Source organism: Cricetulus griseus (genome assembly GCF_003668045.3).
Source record: "Cricetulus griseus strain 17A/GY chromosome 1 unlocalized genomic scaffold, alternate assembly CriGri-PICRH-1.0 chr1_0, whole genome shotgun sequence".
In the NCBI taxonomy this organism is placed as follows: Eukaryota; Metazoa; Chordata; class Mammalia; order Rodentia; family Cricetidae; genus Cricetulus; species Cricetulus griseus.
Window position 1 is genome coordinate 99,972,806 of NW_023276806.1, and position 24,651 is coordinate 99,997,456.

General features: G+C 42.7%; 1 protein-coding gene across 2 annotated transcripts; it reads right to left on the reverse strand.

Moving 5' to 3' along the window:
- Window positions 1-417: 417 nt before the first annotated feature.
- Window positions 418-14,931, reverse strand: Rab33b (RAB33B, member RAS oncogene family). 2 transcript variants are annotated; one of them, XM_035450911.1, is made up of 4 exons: window positions 14,797-14,931; window positions 14,340-14,607; window positions 2,621-3,068; window positions 418-1,291 (listed from the first exon to the last, which is right to left on the reverse strand). In XM_035450911.1, exons 2-3 carry the CDS (start codon window positions 14,586-14,588, stop codon window positions 2,628-2,630), a joined length of 690 nt encoding a protein of 229 aa, XP_035306802.1. In that variant the 5' UTR covers window positions 14,589-14,607; window positions 14,797-14,931; the 3' UTR covers window positions 418-1,291; window positions 2,621-2,627. The 2 variants fall into 2 exon arrangements, with proteins under 2 accessions (XP_035306802.1, XP_027250742.1); XM_027394941.2 differs by having other exon boundaries at window positions 418-3,068.
- Window positions 14,932-24,651: the final 9,720 nt, after the last annotated feature.

Consider the following 24,651-nt stretch of genomic DNA (forward strand, 5'->3'; position numbering starts at 1 on the left):
AATATATAGATTAGTAGTTATGGTTGATAATTAAGACTGAACTAGCAAATAAGAAATACTAGTTGTTGGCCAGCAGTATTGTAATTAATATAAGACTCTCTGTGTTATTTTGGGGCCCTAACGTGATGGCAGAATTCAGGAGGCTGGTGAAGAGTTATCATTACAAGAACCCCCTTATGTTTTACACTTTGGATTTGTTTTTAGTTATCTACATCAACTTCATCAGTTCAGAATACCCAATCTAAAAAATCCCAATCCAAAATCTGAAAGTTTCTAAATGAAATAAATACCAGATTTTGTATTTTCAAATTAAGGAAATGTAGGCTATATATATTTTCTAAAAACTACAGCAGACAGAGAGGAGGTATGTTCTTCAATTTCATATTCAACACAGAAAACAAAGGAAACAGAACACGATTTCTTCATGGCAAAGATGATTTATTTTACTTCATAGGAGAAATGTAAGAGTTTCATATAGCAAAACTACTGAACTTGTTGAAGAAACATGAAAGAGCAATACAATCAAGCAGTCTGTAGCCAAACACAACAGATTCTAAAGTAGTTTGCTTTGGGTTCTCAAATTAAGATTTTTTTAAAATATGATACTTCCAATTAAATGTCAGATAAAATAAATTCACAGAGGTACAAAATATTGATTTGTGCTTAAAAAATTAATAACTACAGCTCACCATCATTTTGGAAGTGGTGTCAACAGTCAATCAAGTGTTTCACAAACACTTTGGAATACATCTAAAGGCAGAATCTTGCTCTCCAGATAAGTATCTTTTTAAAAAAAGAAACTACTAAAGTGATAGGTTGTTACAACTAAGATACAAATGTTTAAATTAATAAATACTAAAGGGAAGAAATGTGACTTTTCTCAGAATTGTAAAGAATGCTCATTAACTCCTTACAAAAAGAAACAGTCTGTTACTTTAAAAAAAAAAAAAAAACACTGAGGACAGTACAGAAGGAAAGCACAGATGTGCTGGGAAATCCTACCTGCTCTTTCCCCAGTTGTACAGTGTGAAAAACAATGAACAGATTCCCTTCTGTAAAAACTTCTACAGCCACCAGCTACTACAGCCATGTTTCACTAGAAAAATAGCTCACGAGTCAGCATTAATTTAGGTAAGACAATTTTTAATCTTTAATTCTAGCATGATTAAGAAACATGTAATAGGCTAGTTCTGATGGTACAAGCCTTTAATCCCCAGCAGTTGGCGGATGAGGCAGGTGGTCTGAGGCTGCCCTGGTCCCAGGCCAATCAGGCCTACAAAGTGAGACCACCCTATTTTAAAAAAGAAAAAGAAAAATCTCTCTCAGTGCAAATAAAGCCAACCTGGGCCCTAATATTTAAAATTGTACAACCATTTCTTAAAAGTCTTACTTTCACTTAGTAATTTATTAAGTAAAATAAACTTGCTTTTGTAACTGAAGTTTCCAATTGAGACATTCAGAATAATGAAACAAAAATCTGAAACTAGGTCTGAGTGCCTTTGTTTCCTACATTCTGAAAATATTTAAGTAAAGTCTATTTTGGCTTAATTTCCCCTAAAATTGCCCAGGGCTGTAAGCTGTCAGAATGAGGCCGAACATGATTTACACTCCATTCTGCAAACAACAGAATGTGCTACTTGCTTTGTGCACAGTCTTAAATTCAAACTAAAAGTATTCAGGGCAAAACAAAAATTTTTCAAAACTATTTCTTTCGGCAGACATTGGTGGTGCATGCCTTTAATCCCAGTACTCAGGAGGCAGAGGCAGGCGGATCTCTGTGAGTTCAAGGCCAGCCTGGTCTACAGAGTTCTAGGACAGGCTCCAAAGCAATACAGAGAAACCCTGTCTCAAAAAACAAACAAACAAACAAAAAAAATTCCTTTCACCAGTGAGGGACACATAATTTTCAATATTTAACTCATTTTTTATATAAGAACAGTTTGTGGCCATAAAATTCAGACATTAAAAAAAAAAAAAAAAAAAAAAACCTGACCCAACAATACTATTACAGGAATACATGTAGACTCAGCAACTTGAGGCAGGCCCTCAGAGCTCTCAGCCAAACAGATACTGACAGAATCAGCCCTGAATCTCCCAACTGATAGGAGCAGAGGGCAAGGGACACCAGGAACCTGCTTTGACATTTCAATTAAAAGTCGTGGCTAAAACAAACTCCAAGTGTTTGGGTTCTTTTGATTAGTTTTTTAGTGCTTGGATGCCACAGTAAATTAAAAGCACCTTATTAACTCGTCACTTGCCTTTAGCTCTGCTCAGTAAATGTGGCCTACACGAATTTCTTTCACAGTCCAGGGACATGGAGTGGAACCAAGACCACGCCTTTAAGTTGTATCATGCTCACATGAGGCCTGCTTCACCTGGCTGGCACTGGAAATATGGCCTGGCTCATCCATCTTTGCTTCATTTTCCATCCCAGCTGTAAACTGACCTTTTCTTTGTGTTGTCACAATGACAAACTTATTAAGAGAATGCAAAATACAAAAGGCAGAGCAACAACGCTAACAGTGGGATGATCCATTATATTTAAGATTAATCTTACAAACTTAATTACACTTACTCAGAAGTGTCCCTTCAGACTCAGTCAGTCCCATAACGGGCATACCTGTGACTTAGCACCAGCACGGCACTGCAGGCTTTGTTTCAGGTTTCAGGTTTATTCTGTTATCAGGCGGTTGGCTGAGCATCAGTGGCTTGTGGCTCTTCAGCTTATGAGCCAATGTCATAAATATAGCTTCTACGTGGTCATTATCATTGGGGTTTTTAGCAGAGGTCTCAAACAAAGGCATACTGTGTGTGTCAGCAAACTTTTGTGCCAAGTCTGTGGGCACCTGAATGGCGCTTCTCAAGTCACATTTATTTCCAACCAGAATTCGAGGTATGTCATTTGCCAGCAAGTGTTGTTTGCATTCCTCTATCCAAGATGGCAGGCTGTGGAAGCTGGCCATGTTGGTCATGTCATACACAAAGACGACAGCATGCACATTTCTATAGTAGTGCTGAACCATGCTCTTCCTGAACCGCTCTTGTCCTGCTGTGTCCCACAACTGGATCTGGAGGGTGGGAAACAGGAAGCAAAGTCAACAAGTTCAGTCCAGTGACACAAGCAACTTAACCACCTCTACCTGCTCCCTAACACCTTGCCACTTATGAGCTTGTCTTTTCTGTGTTACCTGCGGAGTCTAGACTTCATGATTCTAGTCTAGTCATCATGTGGCTATTAAATATAGATTATAAAATCTGAAAAGTACAGTCTTAAAAATAATGCTTTGTTTTGTTTAGTTTTTTAAAGAAAATAGAGGGGGAAAGGTTACAAAACACTCAGAATATTTGTAGGCTGGAGCTATCAGAGGCCAACACCGAGTCAAATGTACTGAGTAAGTGGTTTTTAATTTTTATCCTGTATGCACACACATGCATGTATAAAAGTGCATACATGCCATGATGAGCACAGGCAGGTCAGGTCGACTCAGAGGTTGGCTCTCCACTAACACTTGTGGGATGCAGGGTGTCAAGTGCCTCTAGCCATTGGACCATCCACCTAGCCCTCAGTTCTGGGAACCCAACATCCTCTTCCAGCCCCTTGGTGGGCACCAGGCACACATATGATGCATACTCACTCATACACATAAAATAAAAATAAACCAAACCTTTCTTTAAAATCCTAAAGGTTGATGTTCCACCTAACTCTCATGACCTCTGTTCTGGAGTTGTCACCTCCAGTTACCATGACTTGCCTAGGTGGGCGCCCTTCATCAACAAAAGACAGATACTGAAACCTTTGGCTTTAGCTTCAACAGTCACCTAGTATTTTGTGCTTTGTCACCTGTGTTTTCATTAGCTTTCTTTGTCACTTTGTCAACTGACCTGTTTGCATAACTGAACACTTAGGTCCTGAGCTTTAACCCAATACTGCAGGCATTACCAGATCCAGATCCTGCCCTAACAGGAAAGAGAGATGCATAACACAGTAAGATGGTCATGTTTGATAGGAGTGCTAAGGGGTTCCCATAGAAGAAAGCAGAATGGCTGGGATTCTAAAGAGAAGTTGAAACTCTTTCAGGAAAATACAGGCAGGAGGGATATTCCAAGCAAACAGTGAGAAACCAGCCAATAACTTGGCTCAACTACAGGATGACTGAAGGAAGAGGCAGCAGGCACCCGACAAAGGAAGGCTTGTGTTAACTGTTCCTAAATAAGATCAACTGAGCTGCTAAAAGTTCAAAGTCAGGTCTGAAGTTTTTCCCAGTACTGAGGATGAAATTCATTGTCCTGAACATGCCAGACACACTAGTGCTCCATCACCTCAAAGGGAGGCTTAAAAGAAATATTGCAGCTAGAATTTTAATGAGAGGAGTAATAGGAAAAACTGCAGTAGGAAGCCAGTTGGATTTAGGGAGTAAAAGTTAAAGATTACATCAGGATGACCTGGTAGATTCTGAATTTTATATCATTTTCATTTTCTCCAACCATACAAAAACACGGCTGGGGGTATAGCTTAGTGATAAGAGTACTGGCTGTGTAGCATGTAATGAAGAAGCCCTGAGTTCAACCCCAGCACAGAAAATAATACAAAACTCATTCTTAGATGGCATGCCACATAAAAACAAAAGTAGAGCACTTGACTGTCAGTTTCCTACTCCTTACAATGTAATAGCATTCTTTATGCTTCATATATTTGATTTATGGGGAGGAAATATCTCAGTTGTTTCTCCTTAGTTAATATTAACATCTCATTTTTAACATGGCAAAATCTCTCTTCTCCCACTATAAACAACTGACATATTTAAATAGTGACTGCTGATCCCTGGATGAAAGACTGGATTAAATCTCAACATATCAGGCTTTACTGAAGCACCTGCCAGGACAAAATGTCTGTTGAGAGAGGAACACAGCTAAACAGCCAAGGAGGAAACATATGGATTAAGACAGTCAATTTGAAAGTCAAATGTATTTTTATTTAAGGAATTCATTTTAATTCAGTTGCCAAAATTCTGTGAACAAGATTTCCCTCTTTCAAGCGTATGTATTCAGCACTCAGAAATCAATTAGCAAGTACAGACTTTCTGTAGTTTTGTTTTCTTTTGTATTGCGTATGTTTAGACGATTTCACTATGTAGCCCTGGCTGTCCTGGAATTAAAAAGGAAGACTATTTTTTAAGGCTTGGTAGCCATTGATACACAGTTCAACTGCCTAGTTGCATAGTCTGAGGAGCCCTTTTTGGATAGATCTGTGAGTGCTGGAATTAAAGGTGTGTTATCATGTCTGGCTCAGTTTTTTTGGTTATTTGAGACAATTCATTAAGTAGTCAGGCTAGCCTTGAATTTAAGGCCATCCTCCTGGCTCAACTTCAAATTATGCAGCTCTGGCAGGCCTATAACTCACATACATCTATCTATCTCTGCTTCAGGAGTGCTAAGATTGAAGGCATGTGGTTTGGTGGCCCTGCTCAGAGACATCTGACCCCAGGGATTTGCCCACCGGATTCGATCTCCACAGCAGGATCCAGCACACATAGACAAACCTTTATCCAACCTTACCAAACAAGTCTCCCAACAAAAAAAAAGCCCAGGGCCAGATGGCTTCAGTGCAGAATTCTACCAGAAATTCAAGGAACAGCTAATACCAATTCTCCTTAAAGTATTCCACACAATAGAAGCAGAAGGGTCATTGCCAAACTCTTTTTATGAGGCTTCAATAACCTTGATACCCAATCCACACAAAAAACACAACTAAGAAAGAGAACTACAGATGAATATCCCTCATGAACATTGATGCAAAAATTCTCAATAAAATACTAGCAAATCGAATCTAAGAACACATCAGAGAAATCATCCACTATGATCAAGTAGGCTTCATCCCAGGGATGCAAAGATGGCTCAACATAAAAAAATCCATCAATGTAATCCACCATATAAACAGACTGAGGAAAAAAAAAACAAAACACATGATCATCTCACTAGATGCCGAAAAAGCCTTCGACAAAATCCAACACCCCTTCATGATAAAGGTCTTGGAGAAATCAGGGATAACAGGAACATGCCTCAACATAATAAAAGCAATATACAGCAAGCCGACAGCCAACATCAAATTAAATGGGAAGAAACTCAATGCAATTCCTCTAAAATCAGGGACAAGACAAGGCTGTCCACTCTCTCCATACCTCTTCAATATTGTCCTTGAAGTTCTAGCTAGAGCAATACGACAACAAAAGGAGATCAAGGGAATACAAATTTGAAAGGAAGAAGTCAAACTCTCACTATTTGCAGATGATATTATAGTCTACATAAGTGATCCGAAAAACTCTGCCAGGGAACTCCTACAGCTGATAAACACCTTCAGCAAAGTGGCAGAATACAAGATTAACTCCAAAAAATCTGTAGCCCTACTATATACAGATGACACATTGGTGGAGAAAGATCAGAGAAACATCACCCTTTACAATTGCCACAAACAACATAAAATACCTTGGGGTAATACTAAAAAAGTGAAAGACCTGTACAGTAAGAATTTTGAGTCTCTAAAGAAAGAAATTAAAGAAGATACCAGAAAATGGAACGATCTCCCATGCTCTTGGATAGGCAGGATCAACATAGTAAAAATGGCAATCTTGCCAAAAGCAATCTACAGATTCAATGCAATCCCCATCAAAATCCTTCACAATTCTTCACAGATCTTGAAAGCACAATTATCAACTTTATATGGAGAAACAAAAGACCCAGGATGGCCAAAACAACCCTGTACAATAAAGGAACTTCTGGAGGCATCACCATCCCTGACTTCAAGCTCTATTACAGACTATAGTCCTGAAAACAGCTTGGTATTGGCACAAAAATAGACAGGTAGACCAATGGAATAGAGTTGAAAACCCTGATATTAACCCACACACCTACAAACACCTGATCTTTGACAAACAATCCATATATATATATACACTGGAACAAAGAGAACATCTTCAGCAAATGGTGCTGGCATAACTGGATGCAAACATGTAGAAGACTACAGATAGACCCAAGCCTTTCACCCTGCACAAAACTTAAGTCAAAATGATCAAAGACCTCAACATAAACCCAGCCCACTGAACTTATTAGAAGACAAAGTGGGAAATACCCTTGAATTAATTGGTACAGGAGACCCCTTCCTGAACATTACACCAGTAGCACAGACACTGAGATCAACAATTGATAAATGGGACTGCCTAAAACTGAGAAGCTTCTGTAAGGCAAAGGACACAGTCAGCAAGACAAAACGGCAGCCCACAGACTGGGAAAAGATATTCACCAACCCCACGTCTGACAGAGGGCTGATCTCCAAAATATACAAAGAACTCAAGAAGCTAGTCTCCAAAACACCAAACAATCCAATTAAAAAGTGGAGTACAGAACTAAGTAGACAGTTCTCAATAGAGGAATCTAAAATGGCTGAAAGACACATAAGAAAGTTTTCAACATCCTTAGCCATCAGGGAAATGCAAATCAAAACAACTCTGCGATACCATCTTACTCCTGTCAGAATGGCCAAAATCAAAAACACCAATGACAGTTTATGCTGGAGAGGATGTGGAGAAAGGGGAACACTTCTGCACTGATGGTGGGAGTGCCAACTTGTACAGCCACTTTGGAAATCAGTATGGCAACTCCTCATGGGAATCAGTCTACCACAAGATTCAGCAATTCCACTCTTAGGCATATACCCAAAAGAAGCACATTCATACAACAAGGACATCTGTTCAACAATGTTCACAGCAGCATTATTTGTAATAGCCAGAAACTGGAAGCAGCCTAGATGCCCCCCAACCAAAGAATGGATAGAGAAAATGTGGTACATTTACACAATGGAATCTTGAAATTTGCAGAAGAATTGCATTCTGAGCGAGGTAACCCAATCACAAAAAGACAAACATGATATGCACTCACTCATATGTGGATTATAGACATAGAGTAAAGGATTATCAGCCTACAATCCACACTGCCAGAGACACTAGTAAACAAGGAGGACCCTAAGAGAGACATACATGGTCCCCTGGAGAAGGGGAAAGGGTCAAGATCCCCTGAGCAAATTGATAGCACAGGAAGAGGGGGGAGGGAGCTAGGAGAAGGAGAAGGGAAGAAGAGGAGGGATGCAGAGGACATGAGGGAGAAGAAAGGTTGAGTCAGGGGAAGAAAAGAAGATAACAAGAATGGAGATACCATAATAGAGGGAGACATTTTTGGTTTACAGAGAAATCAGGCACTAGGGAAATGTCTGGAGATCTACAAAAATGACACCACTAACAATCTAAGCAACAGAGGAGAGGCTACATTAAATGCTCTCCCCTGATAATGAGATTGATGACTGACTTATATGCCACCCGATAGCACTCATCCAGCAGCTGGTGGAAGTAGAAACCGACACCCACAACTTATCACTGAAATGAACTGGAATCCAGATGCAGAGAAGGACAAGTGAAGAGCAAAGGTGTCCAGACCAGGCTGGTGAAACCCACAGAAACAACTGACCTGGACATTGGGGAACTCTTGCTCCCCAGACTGATAGCTGGGATACCAGCATGGGACTGATCCAGACCCCAGGAACTTGGATTTCATTGAGGAAACCTCAGAAATCTACAGGACCTCCTGTAGAAGTTCAGTACTTATCCCTAGCATAGGTGGGGACTTTGGGAGTCCATTCCATATAGAGGAATACTCCCTGAGCCAAGACACATGGGGGTAGGCCTAGGCCCTATCCCAAAGGATATGACAGACTCTGATGACACCCTATGGAAGGCCTCACCATCCAGGTCCCCAGGAGCAGAAAGGGTATGTGATAGGTAGGGTTTTAGTTGGGGCACACACACACACACACACACACACACACACACACACACACACACACACATACAAATTCAGAGTTCGAAGTTATCCTTGATTATATAGACTTTGAAGTCACCTTTGGGTACATGAGACCCTTTTCTAAAAAAGGCATAGAAGGCTATAGTGATGGCTCAGAGGTTAAGAACACTGGCTGCTCTCCCCAAAGACCAGGATTGTATTCCTAGCACCTACATGGTGGCTTAAAATCATCTGTAATTCCAGTTCCAGAAGAACCCAATGCCACTGTAGGCACTGCATATACACAGTACACAGACATACATGCAGGAAGCACCAATACACATAATATAAAAAATATTTTTAAGTGCCAGGGGTGTAGCTTAGTTGTAGAAGTGGTAGAGCACTCACCTAACAGGTATGGTTTGGAGCCCTAACACCAACGCCACCACAACCAATACATACTTCTCTAGCAGATGAGACTAAGGTGATCTATCAGATTCACTGAACAGGTGGACAAGATGGAGAGGGTGTGTGTATGTGTGTACATGTGTGTGCGCACGCACTCTCGTGCAGGTAGGCATTTGAGACAGGGTCTCACTGTTCCCTGACTGTCCTAGAACTTGCCATTTAGACCAGGTTGACCTCAACCTCGGATCTGCTTGCCTCTGCCTCCTGAGTGTTAGGATTAAAGATGGCCACTACCACACCCACCCCTGGCTCCATAACTTTGTGAGATTTTTTTTTCATAAAAGAAAGTACATTCTTTATTCTGAGCCAATGACTGAATTAAACAGATCCTAGGTGTAAAAGACTATTCCTCATACCTGTGAATTTTCTTTTTTCTGAAACTCACTATGTTAGTGGTTCCCAACCTTCCTAATGCTGCAACCCTTTAATACAGTTCTTCATGTTGTGGTGAACCCCAACCACAAATGTTTTTCATTGCTACTTCATAACTGTAATTCTGCTACTGTTAGTGATCATAATGTAAATATCTGTGTTTTCTGATAGTCTTGTGACTGTGAAAGGGTCATTCAACACCCCTCCCCAAAGGGGTTGCAACCCACAGGTTAACAACCACTGCAGCAGTGGTGCATGCCTTTGATCCCAGCACTTGGGAGACAGAGGCAGACACATCATAGTAAGTTCAAGGTCAGCCTGGTCTACAAAGCAAGTTCCAAAACAGCCAGGACTGCTACACAGAGAAACCCTGTCTCAAAAGACAAAATAAAACAAACAAAAAGAGCCACTGCACTATGTGACCAGGCTAGGCAAGAATTCAGAGATCTGTCTACCTCTGCCTCCCAAGTGCTGGGATTAAAGGCAAAGGCAGGTGAATGTAGGTGAGTTAGAGGCCACCCTGGTCTGCATAGAGGTTTCCAGGACAGTTAGGGCTACATAGAAAGACTGTCTCAGGGGTGGAGATGGCTCAGGGGTTAAGAGCACTGGCTGATGGTACATGCCTTTAATCCCAGCACTCAGGAGGCCAGCCTGGTCTACAAATCGAGTTCGAGGACAGCCAGGCTGTTACACAGAGAAACTTTGTCTTTTTTCTTTTTAATTTTTTAATTTAAATTAAAAACAGGGCTGGAGCAAGGCATTGGTGGCGCATGCCTTTAATCCCAGCACTTGGGAGGCAGAGGCAGGCGGATCTCTGTGAGTTCGAGGCCAGCCTGGTCTTCAGAGCGAGTGCCAGGATAGGCTCCAAAGCCACACAGAGAAACTCTGTCTCGGAAAACCAAAAAAAAAAACAAAAACAAAAAAACAAAAAACAGGGCTGGAGAGATGGCTCAGCCATTAAAGGTTAGGCTCACAACCAAAAGTATAAATTAAAGACAATCTTATTTTATATACTAATCCTCTCCTACTGTCCTCCCATTCTCCCTCCCCCATCTTCCCATTCCATGCACAGCATGCCCATCCACTCCCCAGGGAGGGTGAGGCCTCCCATGGTGGATCATCAAAGTCTGTCACATCATTTGGGGCAGGACCTAGGCCCTCCCCACCCTGTATCTAGGCTAACAGAGTATCCCTCCATAGGGAATGGGTTCCAAAAGCCCATTCATGCACTAGGGATAAATACAGGTTCCACTGCCAGCAGCCCCATAGACTGTCCAAGCCCCCCAACTGACACCCACGTTCAGGGGGGCCTGGTTCTGTCTCACGAAGGTTCCCCAGGTGTCAGTCTGGAGTCCATGAACTCCCACTTGCTCAGGTCAGCTGTCTCTGTGGGTTTCCCCAGCATGGTCTTGACCCCTTTGCTCATCATTCCTCCCTCTCTACAACTGCATTCCAGGAGTTTGGCTCAATGCTTAGCTGTGGATCTCTGTTTCTGCTTCCATTAGTTACTGGATGAACAAGGAGGACCCTAAGAGAGACATACATGGAGTCCCTGAGAAGGGGAAAGGGAGAAGATTTCCTGAGTAAATTGGGAGCATGGGGGAAAGAGGGACAGAGGAAGGAGAAAAAGGAGGGGAGAAGGGGAGGGGGGAAGGAGAACATGAGGGATCAGGAAGGTCGAGTTGGGGGGAGAACAGAGAAGGAGAGCAAGGAAAGAATTACATTAATAGAGGGAGCCATTATGGGCTTAATGAAAAACATGGCACTAGGGAAATTCCCAGGGATCCACAAGGATGACCACAACTAAGAATCTAAGCAATAGTAAGAGACTACCTTAAATACCGTTCTCTGATAATCAAATTGAAGACTGCCTTAAATGCCATGCTAGAGCCTTCATCCAGAAACCCTGTCTTGAAACAAACAAACAAAAAGAGCACTGGCTGCCCTTCTACATGACCCAGGTTCAATTCCCAGCACCCACATGGCAGCACCCAGTTTAGTCATACATATAGGCAAACACTAATGCACAAGAAATATAAATAAATTTTAATTTAAAAAAGACTCAAAATTAAATAGATAAATACAAAAAATATAATAAAAAAAAACAGAAAAGCAAAAAGCCTGACAGCCCTATACATTGGTCTGTTTTCTGTTGCTATAACAAAACTTTCCAAGGCTGACTAATCAGGAGAATAGAGGCTTTTATTTGGTTCACAGTTTTATAAGTGGACAAGCCACTCCCAATAACCCTTTAATCCATAAATGAGATTAATCCACTAATTTATGAATGAACTAATCCCTTGCCCCATCAAAAGATTAGATTAATTAATCTACGAAGGGATTAACCCATTCATAAGTCCAAAGGACCCAATCACCTCCCAAATGTCCCATCTCCAAGTCTCATTAATTTATGGACTTGGAAATTAAGTTTCCAACACGTGAACTCAGGAGACAAATTCAAGCTACCCCACAACCCAAAGCTTTTCAGCAGCTCACACTTGTACCTGTGTGAGTTGGGCTCCTAAGCCTGAGCAACTTCCCCACAACTGCTTACCCCAGGCTAAACATGCACACACCGGAAGCCTCAATCTTTTCTCCTGCCACCAACTTCCATCTCTAACCTAGTTTTGCTTAAAAAAAAAAAAAAATCACCTTCTACTCATCTAGCTCTTCTTGCCATGTATACAAATCTCCTTCCTCAGCTCCCACTAAGGATAAAACACCTGGCCCTGCATATGCTAGTAAGCACCCTACCACTGAATCATACCTTAGTCTCATAAATCTCCCTTTACTTTATACTACAGTGTACCCAAATGACCAGTACTGGCAGCCTGAACAAGATGATCCGTCCAGTCAAGGAAATACTTGCTGCTGGGTGGTTGTGGCAGTAGTGCCACACACCTTTAATCCCAGCTCTCTGGAGGCAGAGGCAGGTGGATCTCTGTGAATTCCAGGCCAACCTGGTCTACAGAGTGAGTTCCAGGACAGTCTCTAAAACTACACAGAGAAACCCTATCCCAAAAAAATAAAAATAAAAATTAAGAAAGCACTTGTCAAACTAAATTTGGACCTCAGCACCTGCAATCCCAGACCTAGGGAGGCAGAATCAGGAGGATCCCTGAGGCTTGTTAGTCAGATAGGTCTCATTAGAATCAGTGAGCTCCAGATTCATTGGGAGACTGCCTCAAAAATGTAAGGCAGAGAGCAACTTCAGAAGACTGGCATGAACATATAGTCTAGACTTAGCCCCACCCACATACACACACTTATGCACACATGTGCACACACACACTTAAAAATAAATGGACATGGAAAAGCCAAGGGGCCTAGAGAAGGTGGTCTCTTGACTCAGATAACTCCCCCATTTCTTTACAAGGGGTAAAAGCTCTTTGAGGGCAGGGAGGGGTGGTGAGCAAAGAAATAGAAACTTTGGCCATTTGTTGGTGGCTCATGTCTTGAATCCCAGAACTCCTGGGAGGCAAAGGCAGGAAGATCTCTGTGAGTTTGAGGCCAGCCTGGTCTACAGAGTGAGTTGTAGGACAGGCTCCAAAACTACACAGAGAAACCCTGTCTCAAAAATCAAACAGACAAAAAAAGAAACAAAGAAAGGAAGAAAGAAAGAAGGAAGGAAGGAAGGAAAGGAGGAAAGAAAGGAGGAAAGAAAGAAAGAAAGAAAGAAAGAAAGAAAGAAAGAAAGAAAGAAAGAAAGAAACTCGGTGCCTCAAGGATAGAAGGTAGGAGGAGCAAATCAAAGCTCTTCCAAGTAGACTGAGGTAGAGGACCCAATGTAAAGCAAAGTAAAAGCAGTTGCTAAGGAAGTCAGCGGAGTTCTTAGGTTTCTTGTGCAGGTTTTGATTTGTTTTCATATTTTGAGATGGGGTCTCACTGCAGTCCTCCAACCCCACTTCACAGGTTTTAAGGATTTCTATTAAGTAAACTTAGTGGTTTTGCAATAGAGTGTCAAGGTTTACACCATCGGAAGGTTCCTGACTTGACAAGGATCCTTATTCTGCAGTCCCAGGAGCTCAACCCTTCAGAATCCCAGTCCTGGCTGTCTCGGCCTATCCTACTATGACTACAGTGTCTGATGTCTTAGAAGCCACCTGGGAGAGGGTCTGTGCTTGCATCAAGAGATATGATTTTGGCAACTCACTTAAGAACCATAACATATATAATGCTTCAATAGGAAAATATAGATTTTTTTCCTAAACAAATTGATTATCATACAGAAACTGCCTCAAACTCAACAGGCTTTATTTCCACAATACTTAGCAATGATGCAATGTTCAAATGAATTCTTAGAAATAACTGAGTTTTCTATGCTTGAAAATATTTCCCAGCACTTAACTCAGGTAATGGGGGTGGGGAATTAATGGCTCTCCCCTACACTATTGACACCCAAAGTGTGGTCCACAGACTCGTTGCATGTGCGTCATTTGGGAGCTTACCAAATCATACGTGCTTTTTTGAAAAACAAGATGCCCCAGGTAAAACTGATGCACGTTAGGAGTGTGGGAACAGTGCCTCAGAAGTTTGCTACTTACAAACGCACTTTGCACGCCAGCGTGGCAGCACACAGGGCGCACACTCCTGCACAGAGCCACGGTGCGGTCCAGATACCTGCAAAGCCCTCCGCAGTGACAGCCCCCAACCCACCCCCGCCATCGGCTCACCTTGATGCGCTCGCCATCGATCTCCACGGCTCGCTCTCGGAAGTCCACCCCGATCGTGGCCTCGGTGCGGTCGGGGAAGCGGCCGGCGCAGAAGCGGTAAGTCAGGCATGTCTTGCCCACGTTCGAGTCTCCTATCACGATGATCTTGAAGATGCGGGAGCGGGCGGGAGGCAGACACCCGGACGCCCCTGACACCGCACAGCTGGACGAGAAGCTGACCTCCAGAGACGACTCCATCTCCGAAGCCATCCTCCCGACTCTCTCCGAGCTGATGCGGAGGAGAAAAGCCTCGGGAATGGCGCCTCCTCCGCGACAGGGTTCCCGGGCAGCGGTACACAACGCCCGGCTCCCCAGGGCACCGCAGGCCCCTCAGCGCGCCTGCGCGAGCCCCGCCCGCCCCTGCCCTCCCAGGTGCGGCGCCCGCTCGGGCCTTCCCCGCCCCGCCGGCGCTGTGTACCTGGAAAGACGGGTCGGCGCTCCTTGGAAGGAATGCAGCACGGAAATTCCGCCCCGGGGAACTTCTGTGTGAGACACTCCGGACTCGGACCGGCCCCGCCACGTCCAATGTTCCCCGGCTCAGGAGGAAGCGGCGCAGCTCCTCAGGGGCGGGGAGAGAGTCGGCAGAGAGGAAGGAGGTGCGGCCCGGACCCTGTCTCGCGAGAGGCGACTGTGCAGTGGCAAAGGCCACTGGCCAGTGCCAGCAGCTAGGTCGGAGCAGCCGGGCCGGCGCATTACCCACGCTCACCGCCTCCTCCAGACTCCGCGCGGGCAGCAGAGTGCGAGGCTGCTCAGCCCCTGGGCCCGAGCCTTTCCCGGCGCCGCGGTAGTAACCTCGGATCTTGGCACCCAAGCCTTGCTTGCTTTAAATATCCCGGATCCCGTAGATATCTCTGTGGGACTCTTGGGAAATCCAAATTCTTTACGCAGCTGGGCGTGGTAACCCACGGTTAGAAGGCCTGCTAGTTTCAGCGGAGGCAGAAGAAGGATGTGAAGTCCGGAGTCCTCAGGGTTGGGAGCCTAGATTTTAATCCTGCACTTGAAAGGCAGAGGCAGTAGAATCTCTATGAATTCAAGGCCAGCCTGGGCTACATTGCAAGCTCCAGGACAGCCAAGACCTTAACAAACCCCCCCACCCCCCGCCGAGCTCAGTAGGCCCTCGCACCTTAGCACAGTTGACAGTATGATAGAAGTATCACTCAAGCCTTGGAGCCCAGCACTTAGGCAGCAATATCTGCCAAAAAAGAAAGACAGAGGGAGGGAGGGAGGAAGAGAGAGAAAACAAAGACCTAATCCATCAACATCCATAGTTCTGGGAAATTCTCTAATGTAGTAACCTTGCTTTTCGGCTACTGTAGTTCGGCTAACTGTTCTTGTAAAGTATGTCAACCTAGGATTTTTTTTTTCTTTCTTCTGTGATTAAAAACTCACCTTGAGAAAGGCTTGGGACTGTACTCGGGTCCCAAATAAAGACTTTCTATTTGCTTGAACCCATGTCCACCACTATAGAGACCCTGTCTTCAAAAAACAAGCAGGTTATGGATGTAGTTCATTTGGTAGAGTGCTTTCCTTGCATACACGAAGCCCAGTTTCAAATCCCAGCATCATAAAACAAAACAAACAAACAAACAGGTGTAGTCAAAGAGTTGACAATCTAGCTTGTCGTGGTGGCAGAAAAACAGGTTACTAGAAGTAGAAAGGGGGTTGGAGAGATGGTTCAGAGGTTAAGAGCACTGCCTGTTCTTCCAAGGGTCCTGAGTTCAATTCCCAGTAACCACATGGTGGCTCACAATCATCTGTAATGAGATCTAGTGCCCTCCTGGGCCTGCAAGTATACACATAGGCAGAACATTGTATACTCAATAAATAAATCTTAAAAAAAAATAGTAGTAGTAGAAAGGAATTACCTAATGAAAGGCTGAATTTAGTAGAAAGAATAAACTTGCTTGAAACTAATAAAATGGGCCTAAAATTATATGGGGGAAATTTTGTAAAGTACAGGGCAGCTTTGGCTATAAGAGATTCTACCTCATCAAGCCTAGTGGCATGCACCTTTAATCCCAGCAGGTGGATCTCTTGAGTTTGGACGCTAGCCTTGTCTACAGCAAGTTGCAGGAAGGGCTATAAGGAGAAAGTCTGTATTGGAAAAATAAACACAGATTCAGAGATATCCTATCTTGAAAACAAAAACCTCCCACACAGAGGATAAACAATGCAAACAAGAATAAATCAATAAAATTACTTTTTTTTTTTTTAAACAAGGTCTTTCTCTGTGTAGTCCTGGCTGTCCTGGCACTCTGCATAGACCAGGTTAGCTTCAAACTCCCAGAGAAACTCCTGTCTCTACCTCCCAGGCTGGGATGAAAAATGTGCATTACCATGCCCAGCTAAATTTGTTTCTTCTTAAAACAAAACAAAACAAAACAAAACAAAAATATTGGTTTGGACTGGACCAGGTGGCACAGGCCTTTAATGCCAGAATTTGGGAAGCAGAGGCAGGAGGATTTCTTGAATTTTGACAGTCTTCTCATCTACATAGAGTTCCAAGACATCCAGGTCCAAACAGATGCTGCCATAAAAAAAACAAAAAAAAAAAAAAAAAAACGAAACAAATGTTTTTTCTTCACATATTCACTTCTTTGCCACTTTGGTGACTCATTCAATTCTTCCCTTTTTACTCCAGTTCATGTGTATGTATGTGGTGGGTATGTGATACATGTTTGCATAGGCAGTGGGCACATGCATGCCTACTCTTTCTCACCTTACTCTCTGAGGCAATTTTTTAAAGCTCTATTTATTTATTTATTTATTTATTTATTTATTTATTTATTATAGTGTTCTGTCTGCATGTATGCCTGCAGGCCAGAAGAGGGCACCTGATCTCCTTATAGATGGTTATGAGCCACCTTGTGGTTGCTGGGAATTGAACTCAGAACCTCTGGAAGAGCAGCCAGTGCTCTTAACCTCTGAGCCATCAACCCAGCCTGAGGCAGGATCTCTTAGTCAAACTCTGAACTCAAAGTGACATTATGGGGACATATTAGGTATACTGTTATTATGTGGACACTGTTGGGTATACTGTTTGTTTATTTGAGAGCAGATCTTGCTAAATTCAGCAGGTTGACTTTGAACTTGGCATCCTCCTGCCTTACCCTCCCAAGGTTCCCAGCTATGTGCCACCTAACCTAGTTGACAAACTTCAACAAATTTTTTTCTTCTTTTAACACAATGTATTGAACCCATGCCTTTTATATGCCAAGCATATGTTCTACCACTGTCTTGGCAATGCAGATAGGATTTTTAAAAAAAAACCTTTGGTATTTTATCTAGTTGCATATTCAGGAGTATTTCCAGAATTGGAATGCCTAGGCAAAAACCATGTGCTTTTTTTGTTTTGTTTTTTTGTAAAAACCATCAAATTGTGTCTCACTATGTTTTTGTGTCTGGTAGAACAGGGTTCCTTATCATTGCCATCCTTTAGACTATTTCAGGCCATACCAAAGTGTTTCTTCATGAAATCTGAAGTCATCCTTGAATGACTCAGGCCCTCACCCAGGCCCTTGCTTTGACAATTCTACAGCCATGACAGGCTGAAAAAAAGATAACGCAGGAATGGATATCTTTCACTTTACAGAATTTGGAAATTTGAAATATGTGCATCATACATACCATTGACACATTCTCAGGTTTCCAATGGGCTACTGCTCTCAACTCTAAAAAAGCTGATTCCATTATTACACACCTTCTGGAGGTGATGGCAGTTATGGGTATACTGGCGCAGATAAAAACTGACAATGCTCCAGCATATGTCTCCACAAAAATGGAACAGTTCTTCAAATATTATAACATTAAGCATGTCACAGGTATACCACACAACCCTACAAGACAAGCAGTCGTTGAAAGGTCTAACAGGACACTTAAGGAGATGCTCCATAGGCAAGCTGGTAAGTCGAAACCCCCCAAACATAGATTGCATAATGCTTTATTAACGCTAAACTTTCTTAATGCCAATGACAGTGGACAAACAGCTGCGGAAAAAACTGCTGAACTAAACCAACCAGTGTATTTCAAAGATGTGCTGACCTCGGTATGGAAACCTGGACATGAGTTATGTTGGGGTAGGGGTTTTGCATTTGTCTCCACAGGAAAAGAAAATCTTTGGATACCATCAAAATTGATCAAGATTCAAGTTGAGGAAGACAACCCTCTCAACAAGGATGACTGACAGGTATTTACTGAGGAACTCTCCTCCAGAAGTCAAAGGACACTACATGTGTGGATACTTAAGGAAAGAATGTAGCTATAACCATCGAACAAAAGGAACATGCCATAAAATTTACAAAATTTACAAAATTTACAGCTGTCTCTCAAATAACTCTATGTCTCTTCATTTCCTAGTCCCTATTCAATTAAATCGATGTGGGATTTAGAGTTGGATTTGGCTTTCCTACTCTAAAATCCAAGCATGTTATTTAACAGCATTTAAAAGTTTCTGTGTTATATCAAGAAGCCAATTGCTGTAATACAGAATAAATGAAGAATAAGAAGACTATCTTTGTCTTTTCTTGGCTTTTTCTTTCAAGGCCTACACCCTCTCATAATTGTTGTTTTTCAAGGATTTCCTTTCCCAGTACACATACATGAACAAGCGAACACTTCTCTGATGACACTTATGTTTGAGTCCCATACAGCCAACGAGAACCAGCCTGACAGCAATCCCTGCATGCTCCGGAAAAAGAATTGGACTACACCTCCCCGACTGCACTGGATTCAACTCACTCCGTTTCGACTGATACTCCAACCAGAACCTCGAGTAATGACTTCAATCAAGTTGAGGATTTCAACGTAGATCCTCAATCAAACAAATCTCATCTAACATGGACTAGACATAACTCATTAGAGACTTTCCCTGTACTAGCATTTTTTTCCCCACAGGGCCCCCACATGACTACCATCGTCCCATTTCAGCAGGAAGTAACCTAGAAGATGCTACGCCCCCGTTCCCCATTATTGTTTATTAGGGTAGTGTAAGTCTAGTTAAGAATGACCTTCTTATTGTTTAGAGTTGGGATTGGAAGGAGGTGTTCAAGTTAAACACCTTTTCCACATGATTTTAAAACTTAGCTGGAATAGACATAGGATGTGTCATAGCAGATTGTTGTATCTTCTTGTATTTCACCTTTATGATTGTTAGTTTTGGATATTTTACACTATTAAGTTTTAATCCTCTTTTAGACTAAAAGGGAAATTGTAGGGAGACACCCTAGCCCCGCCCAATAGTCCTGGGACAGGTACCAGGCGGACCCGGGACTCGCCATAAGGGCGTGGTGAAGGAAAGCCAAGGTGACATAGGGAAGCTTCTTAAAGACTGCACGTGGAGACCCTAGCCCCCTCTTTCTGGCCGCGCTTGCTGGGTCCTTATAACCTCACTCCGGCCTGCGTTTTGCCCTGGTGCTTTCTTGAATAAAGAAACTTTACCATCACGGATTACAGTTCATCTTTGGGCGCATGCTACAACCCTTGATTTTCAGGCCTCTTGGTCTCTAGCTTGCTCTGGAGATCCCTTGTCTCAATCTTCCAAAGTAGGATCTACAGGAGAGCTGCCATACCTGCTCAGCATTGCTCTAGGTTCTGGGGATCCAAATTCGGAGCCTCTTACTTGCTCTGCAAACACTCTAAACACTAAGTCATCTTCTCATCCCCCACCAAAAAAAGTCTCATATTGTAGCTGAAGCTGGCCTAGAACTCACAATATGCCCCTAAATAGCTCTGAATTTGTGGGAATCCTGTCTCAGCCCACTGAGAACTAGGGCTACAGATGGCAGCACTATGCCTGGCTGGATTTTTCCAATGGCTTCAAAATGCTACTGAAGTCGAGTATAATAACATATGCCTATAATCCCAGCTCTGAGAAGGCTGGGACAGAAAGATTGTGAGTTCAAGGCCTGCGTGACCTATGCAATGCTAGTGGTTACATGTAGAATTTTTAGAGTCAAGAACTCTGATCTATTAACTTTGTAAGTTAACAAGTTTGAGTGCCAGTAATGAACAGGAGACATGAGACTCTTGGGTGAGAAAGAAAGGGCACCTATCATCAGAGGCAGAGTATCAGCATGTATGCCCCATTCCCGGCATGGATGCTTTGAGACCCTGGTGATACCTGCCTTAAGTAAGTAGTGACTTTACAGGACAATGGCTCTGCAGGAAACTGTTCATAAGTGGCAGACAAATCTGCACATCTTTATCGTGGAGAGTGATAGTTGTAGTAATATAAATGATTTATTAAAATTTTAAGCTGATTATCAGAAAAGCAAAGCAGCTGGTCACTAGCTCTCACCTTTAGCTCAGACTGAAAGGGCTGATCCACACACGACCTCTTCACCAAGTCTCAAACTGCTGCTTCTCCTTAGTGTGGCTGGAGAACAAATGCCTCATCATGACTTCCTGCTCCTGGCTTTTAGACCACTCTAGTGCTGGGATTAAAGGTGCAAATTATAATTCTCTTTTAGACTGATTCAATCTTGTGCAGATCTGGGTGGCCTTGTACTCACAGAGATCTGCCTACCTCTTAATCCTCAGTTCTAGGATTAAAGGTGTGTACCACTACCTCCTAGCTTCTCGATGCTGGGATTAAAGGTATGTGCCTGGCTTCTATGGCCTGTGGCTGGCTTTGCTTTCTGAATCTTCAGGCAAGCTTTAATGAATCATAAATAATGCTTTGTTGATGGAGTTTCTTTCCCATCTGGTCCCACAGCTGTTTAGCCCCAAATGAACACACAGAGTTGTCTATTAATTATAAACTGTTGGCCACTGGCTCAGGCTTCGGTCAGTAGAGCATGAGACTGTTAATCTCAGGGATGTGGGTTCAGGCCTCACATTGGGTGCTATTTTGTACATGGAGTTTCTTGTCCCACCTGGTCCCACAGCCACTTTGCCCCAAACAAACACACAAAGACTTATATTAGCTATAAAATTTTTGGTCAATGGCTCAGGCTTCTTATTGGCTAGCTCTCCCTTAATTATTAACCCATAACTACAAATCTATGTATTTCTACATTGTCTTATTTTACCAAAAAGGCTCCAGCATGCTATTCCTTTAGCGACTACATGGTGTGTCTCCCTGGCAGCTTCTTTCTGCCTCCTCTCCCCAGCATTCTTCTCATCTTGTAGCCCCACCTACCAGATGATCCCTTTGCCTGAATCTGCAGACTTGAGAGAACAGTGAGGATTAACCTTCATTAAGTGGTTAACACTTCATCAGATAACTCTGCCATCTGCATTCAGTGTTGGCATCATTGTTTCTAGGAGAACTGAGATTTTCCTCATTCTTTGTGTGCTCAGTAATTTGGTATTACATCCTGGGCAGTTTGAACATTTTGTCTTGAGGTTTGGATCCAATTTAAATTCTGTGGAAATGTAGATCTGGATATGGTAGTGCATGCCTTAATCTCAGCACTTAGGATACTAAGGCAGGAAGATAACTGTAGTTGGCATTTTCTTTTGGCCACCAACCAGCTCCCAAATAAAGCATGGGCTACATACTTTCAGCCCAACCTCAGATATATAGCCAGACCCTGACCATGTCACAAACAAATAAATGAATTTTTTTTTTTTTTTTAGACAGAGCCTCTATGGAGTTCTGACTATCTTGGAACTCCCTCTTTAGATCAGGTTGGCCTTGAACTCCAAGAGATCCTCCTGCCTCTGTCTCCCTAATGCTGGAATTAAAGTCATGCTCCACCATATATAGCCAAATAAATGGAATTTATAGAGGAAAGTAAGGTGCAAAATTTGACAGGATTGTTGTGCTCAGAGTTTGGACCCCACCCCCCAAAACCACCAAGAGACCAGATCCGATGCAAAAGCAAAGAGTCTTTTTAATTGCGAGTTTGAACTCAGGTCTCTTGTCCTTCCAATAAAGTGGTGAAGCAGGAGAGAGACATTGAGCCACAGTCATGCAGGACATTTATTAGGGATAGAGCAAGGGGGATCTTGGGGCCTGTAAGCTGCATGGTAACTGTCTCAGGATTGGCACATCTCCAGACTGGGGGTACCTATTCTAAGGTGACTGGTTAACTAAAGCGGCATCTGGTGGCGGTTGCTGTGGTTACTACATTCTATCCTTATCAGTAAATCGGGTCCAGAGCCTGTTAGCCTAGCCTCTGACTGGCTCTTTACCACATGGGGGATATCTTGTATTTTTTCCCATTATCTAGGGCAAGGTCAGGTAAGGTCAGGTGCACAGCACATCCTGTTGATTCAGGGCTACATCTTGTGGGGTCTTTTCTGTAGCCTGTCATGGCGGCAAAACTGTCAAAGCAAGGGCCGGAGTCATCCAAGAATGACTTCAGATTTCATGAAGAAATCTGACACTTTGGTATGGCCTGTCATAGTCTAAAGGATGGTAATGATAAGGGGCCATGCTCTACCAGGCACAAAAACATAGTGAGAGACAACTTGGTGGTTTTTACAAAAAACAAAACAAAAACAACGACAACAAAAAAAGCACATGGGCTTTGCCTAGGCATTCCAATTCTGGAAATACTCCTGAATATGCAACTAGATAAAATACCAAAGGTTTTTTTTAAAATCCTATCTGCATTGCCAAGATAGTGGTAGAACATATGCTTGGCATATAAAAGGCATGGGTTCAATACATTGTGTTAAAAGAAGAAAAAAATTTGTTGAAGTTTGTCAACTAGGTTAGGTGGCACATAGCTGGGAACCTTGGGAGGGTAAGGCAGGAGGATGCCAAGTTCAAAGTCAACCTGCTGAATTTAGCAAGATCTGCTCTCAAATAAACAAACAGTATATCCAACAGTGTCCACACAACAACAGTATACCTAATGTGTCCACATAATGTCAAATAAAAAAAAATATATGTGAAGAAAATGTTATAATGTCAACACAGAGCTAGGATGAGGCTCAGTAGCACTTGCCTCACAAAGATCCCCAATGCTGAAGAAAACGCCTTAAAAATGTCAACAGTCTTAGAACAATGTTTATAAATGACTAAATCTGGTTTTTTCCTACAGTGGATTTGTATAGTGAAAAAAGAGATTTCTCCAAAATAGGATGGGATGGCCACTAAGCTTTTCACTCACGCCCTCTGGTGGCTACAGCGGTTGGATGCTCTAGTTTTCCCACTACCATCTTCAGTAACACTAATAGACTTGTGACACAATACCAGGCTGAATGGTATAGCACATGCTCAGCATGTGTGAGGCACAGAATTATCTCTAGTACCAGAAATAGTCATTTTTAAAAATCACTAAAAAATCCAAGACACTTATTCAGCTGGGGATGTAGCTCAACTGGTAGAGCCTACAGAGCATATTCAAAGCCCCAACTCAAAGGACCACATAAAACTGGGCATGGTGATGCACTTGAACCCTGGCCCTTGGGAGGTGGAGCTGGGCAATCAGATAAACAAGATCATCCTCTGGACTCTACCCATTTCCTGTGGCAAGCCTCTACTCAGACTTCTTTCTGGTTGAAACTTCATTTCTCGTTACAATTCACATTCTTCGTGTATTTCTTTAACTAGGTACAAATTGTTCCTCCTGGAATATTTTCTTGGCTTTTCTTTTAATTAAAAATTTTCATTTATTTTACACCAGGACCACAATTTCCCCTTCCTCCTCCCCTCCCCTTTGCCCTGCCCCCCATCCATTCCTCTGCTTCTGTTCAGAAAGGGGCAGGCCTCCTATGGGTATCAACAAAGCATGGCATACTAATTAAGTTGAGGTAGGACTGAGCTCCTCCCTTTGTATTAAGGCTGGGTGAGGCAACCTAGTAGGGGGAATAGGTTCCAAAGAGCCAGCTGGTGCATTAGGGACATGAAGCAAGAATTCTAATTATTCTTAATAATTAAAAACTCAGAGACAGATATTGGGATTAAAGCTGAAGATCAGAGAAGCAAAGCAGCCAACCACTAGAGAGTTCTCACCTCTAACAATGCTCAGATTGAAAGGAGATCCTGTCTTCAGACTGCATCTCCAGACTGCATCTGTCTCCACCAAGCCTCAGACTGCGCTGAGCTCCTGTCTCCTCCAGCCTTATATTCCTCTCTAGTGCTGGGATTAAAGGTATGGGATCCCAAATACTGAGATCATCTTTGAGCTCTGTTTCTCTTTTAGACTGGATCAATTTTGTGTAGCTCAGGGTAGCCTTGATTTAACAGAGATCTGCCTCTGTCTCCTAAGTGCTCCTAAGGGATTAAAAGTGTGTATCACCACTGTCTGGCCTCTATGGCTAACTAGTGTGGCTAGCTTTGCACTCCGATCTTCAGGCAAGCTTTATTTGTTAGATCTTA

Bases quoted from the DNA above. Each gene is read 5' to 3' on its own strand.
- Rab33b (XM_035450911.1), bottom strand. From the start codon at position 14,588: ATGGCTTCGGAGATGGAGTCGTCTCTGGAGGTCAGCTTCTCGTCCAGC. The intron at 3,069-14,339 runs GTGAGCCGATGG...CCCACCCTCCAG, and splicing joins TCGATGGCGAGCGCATCAAG to ATCCAGTTGTGGGACACAGC.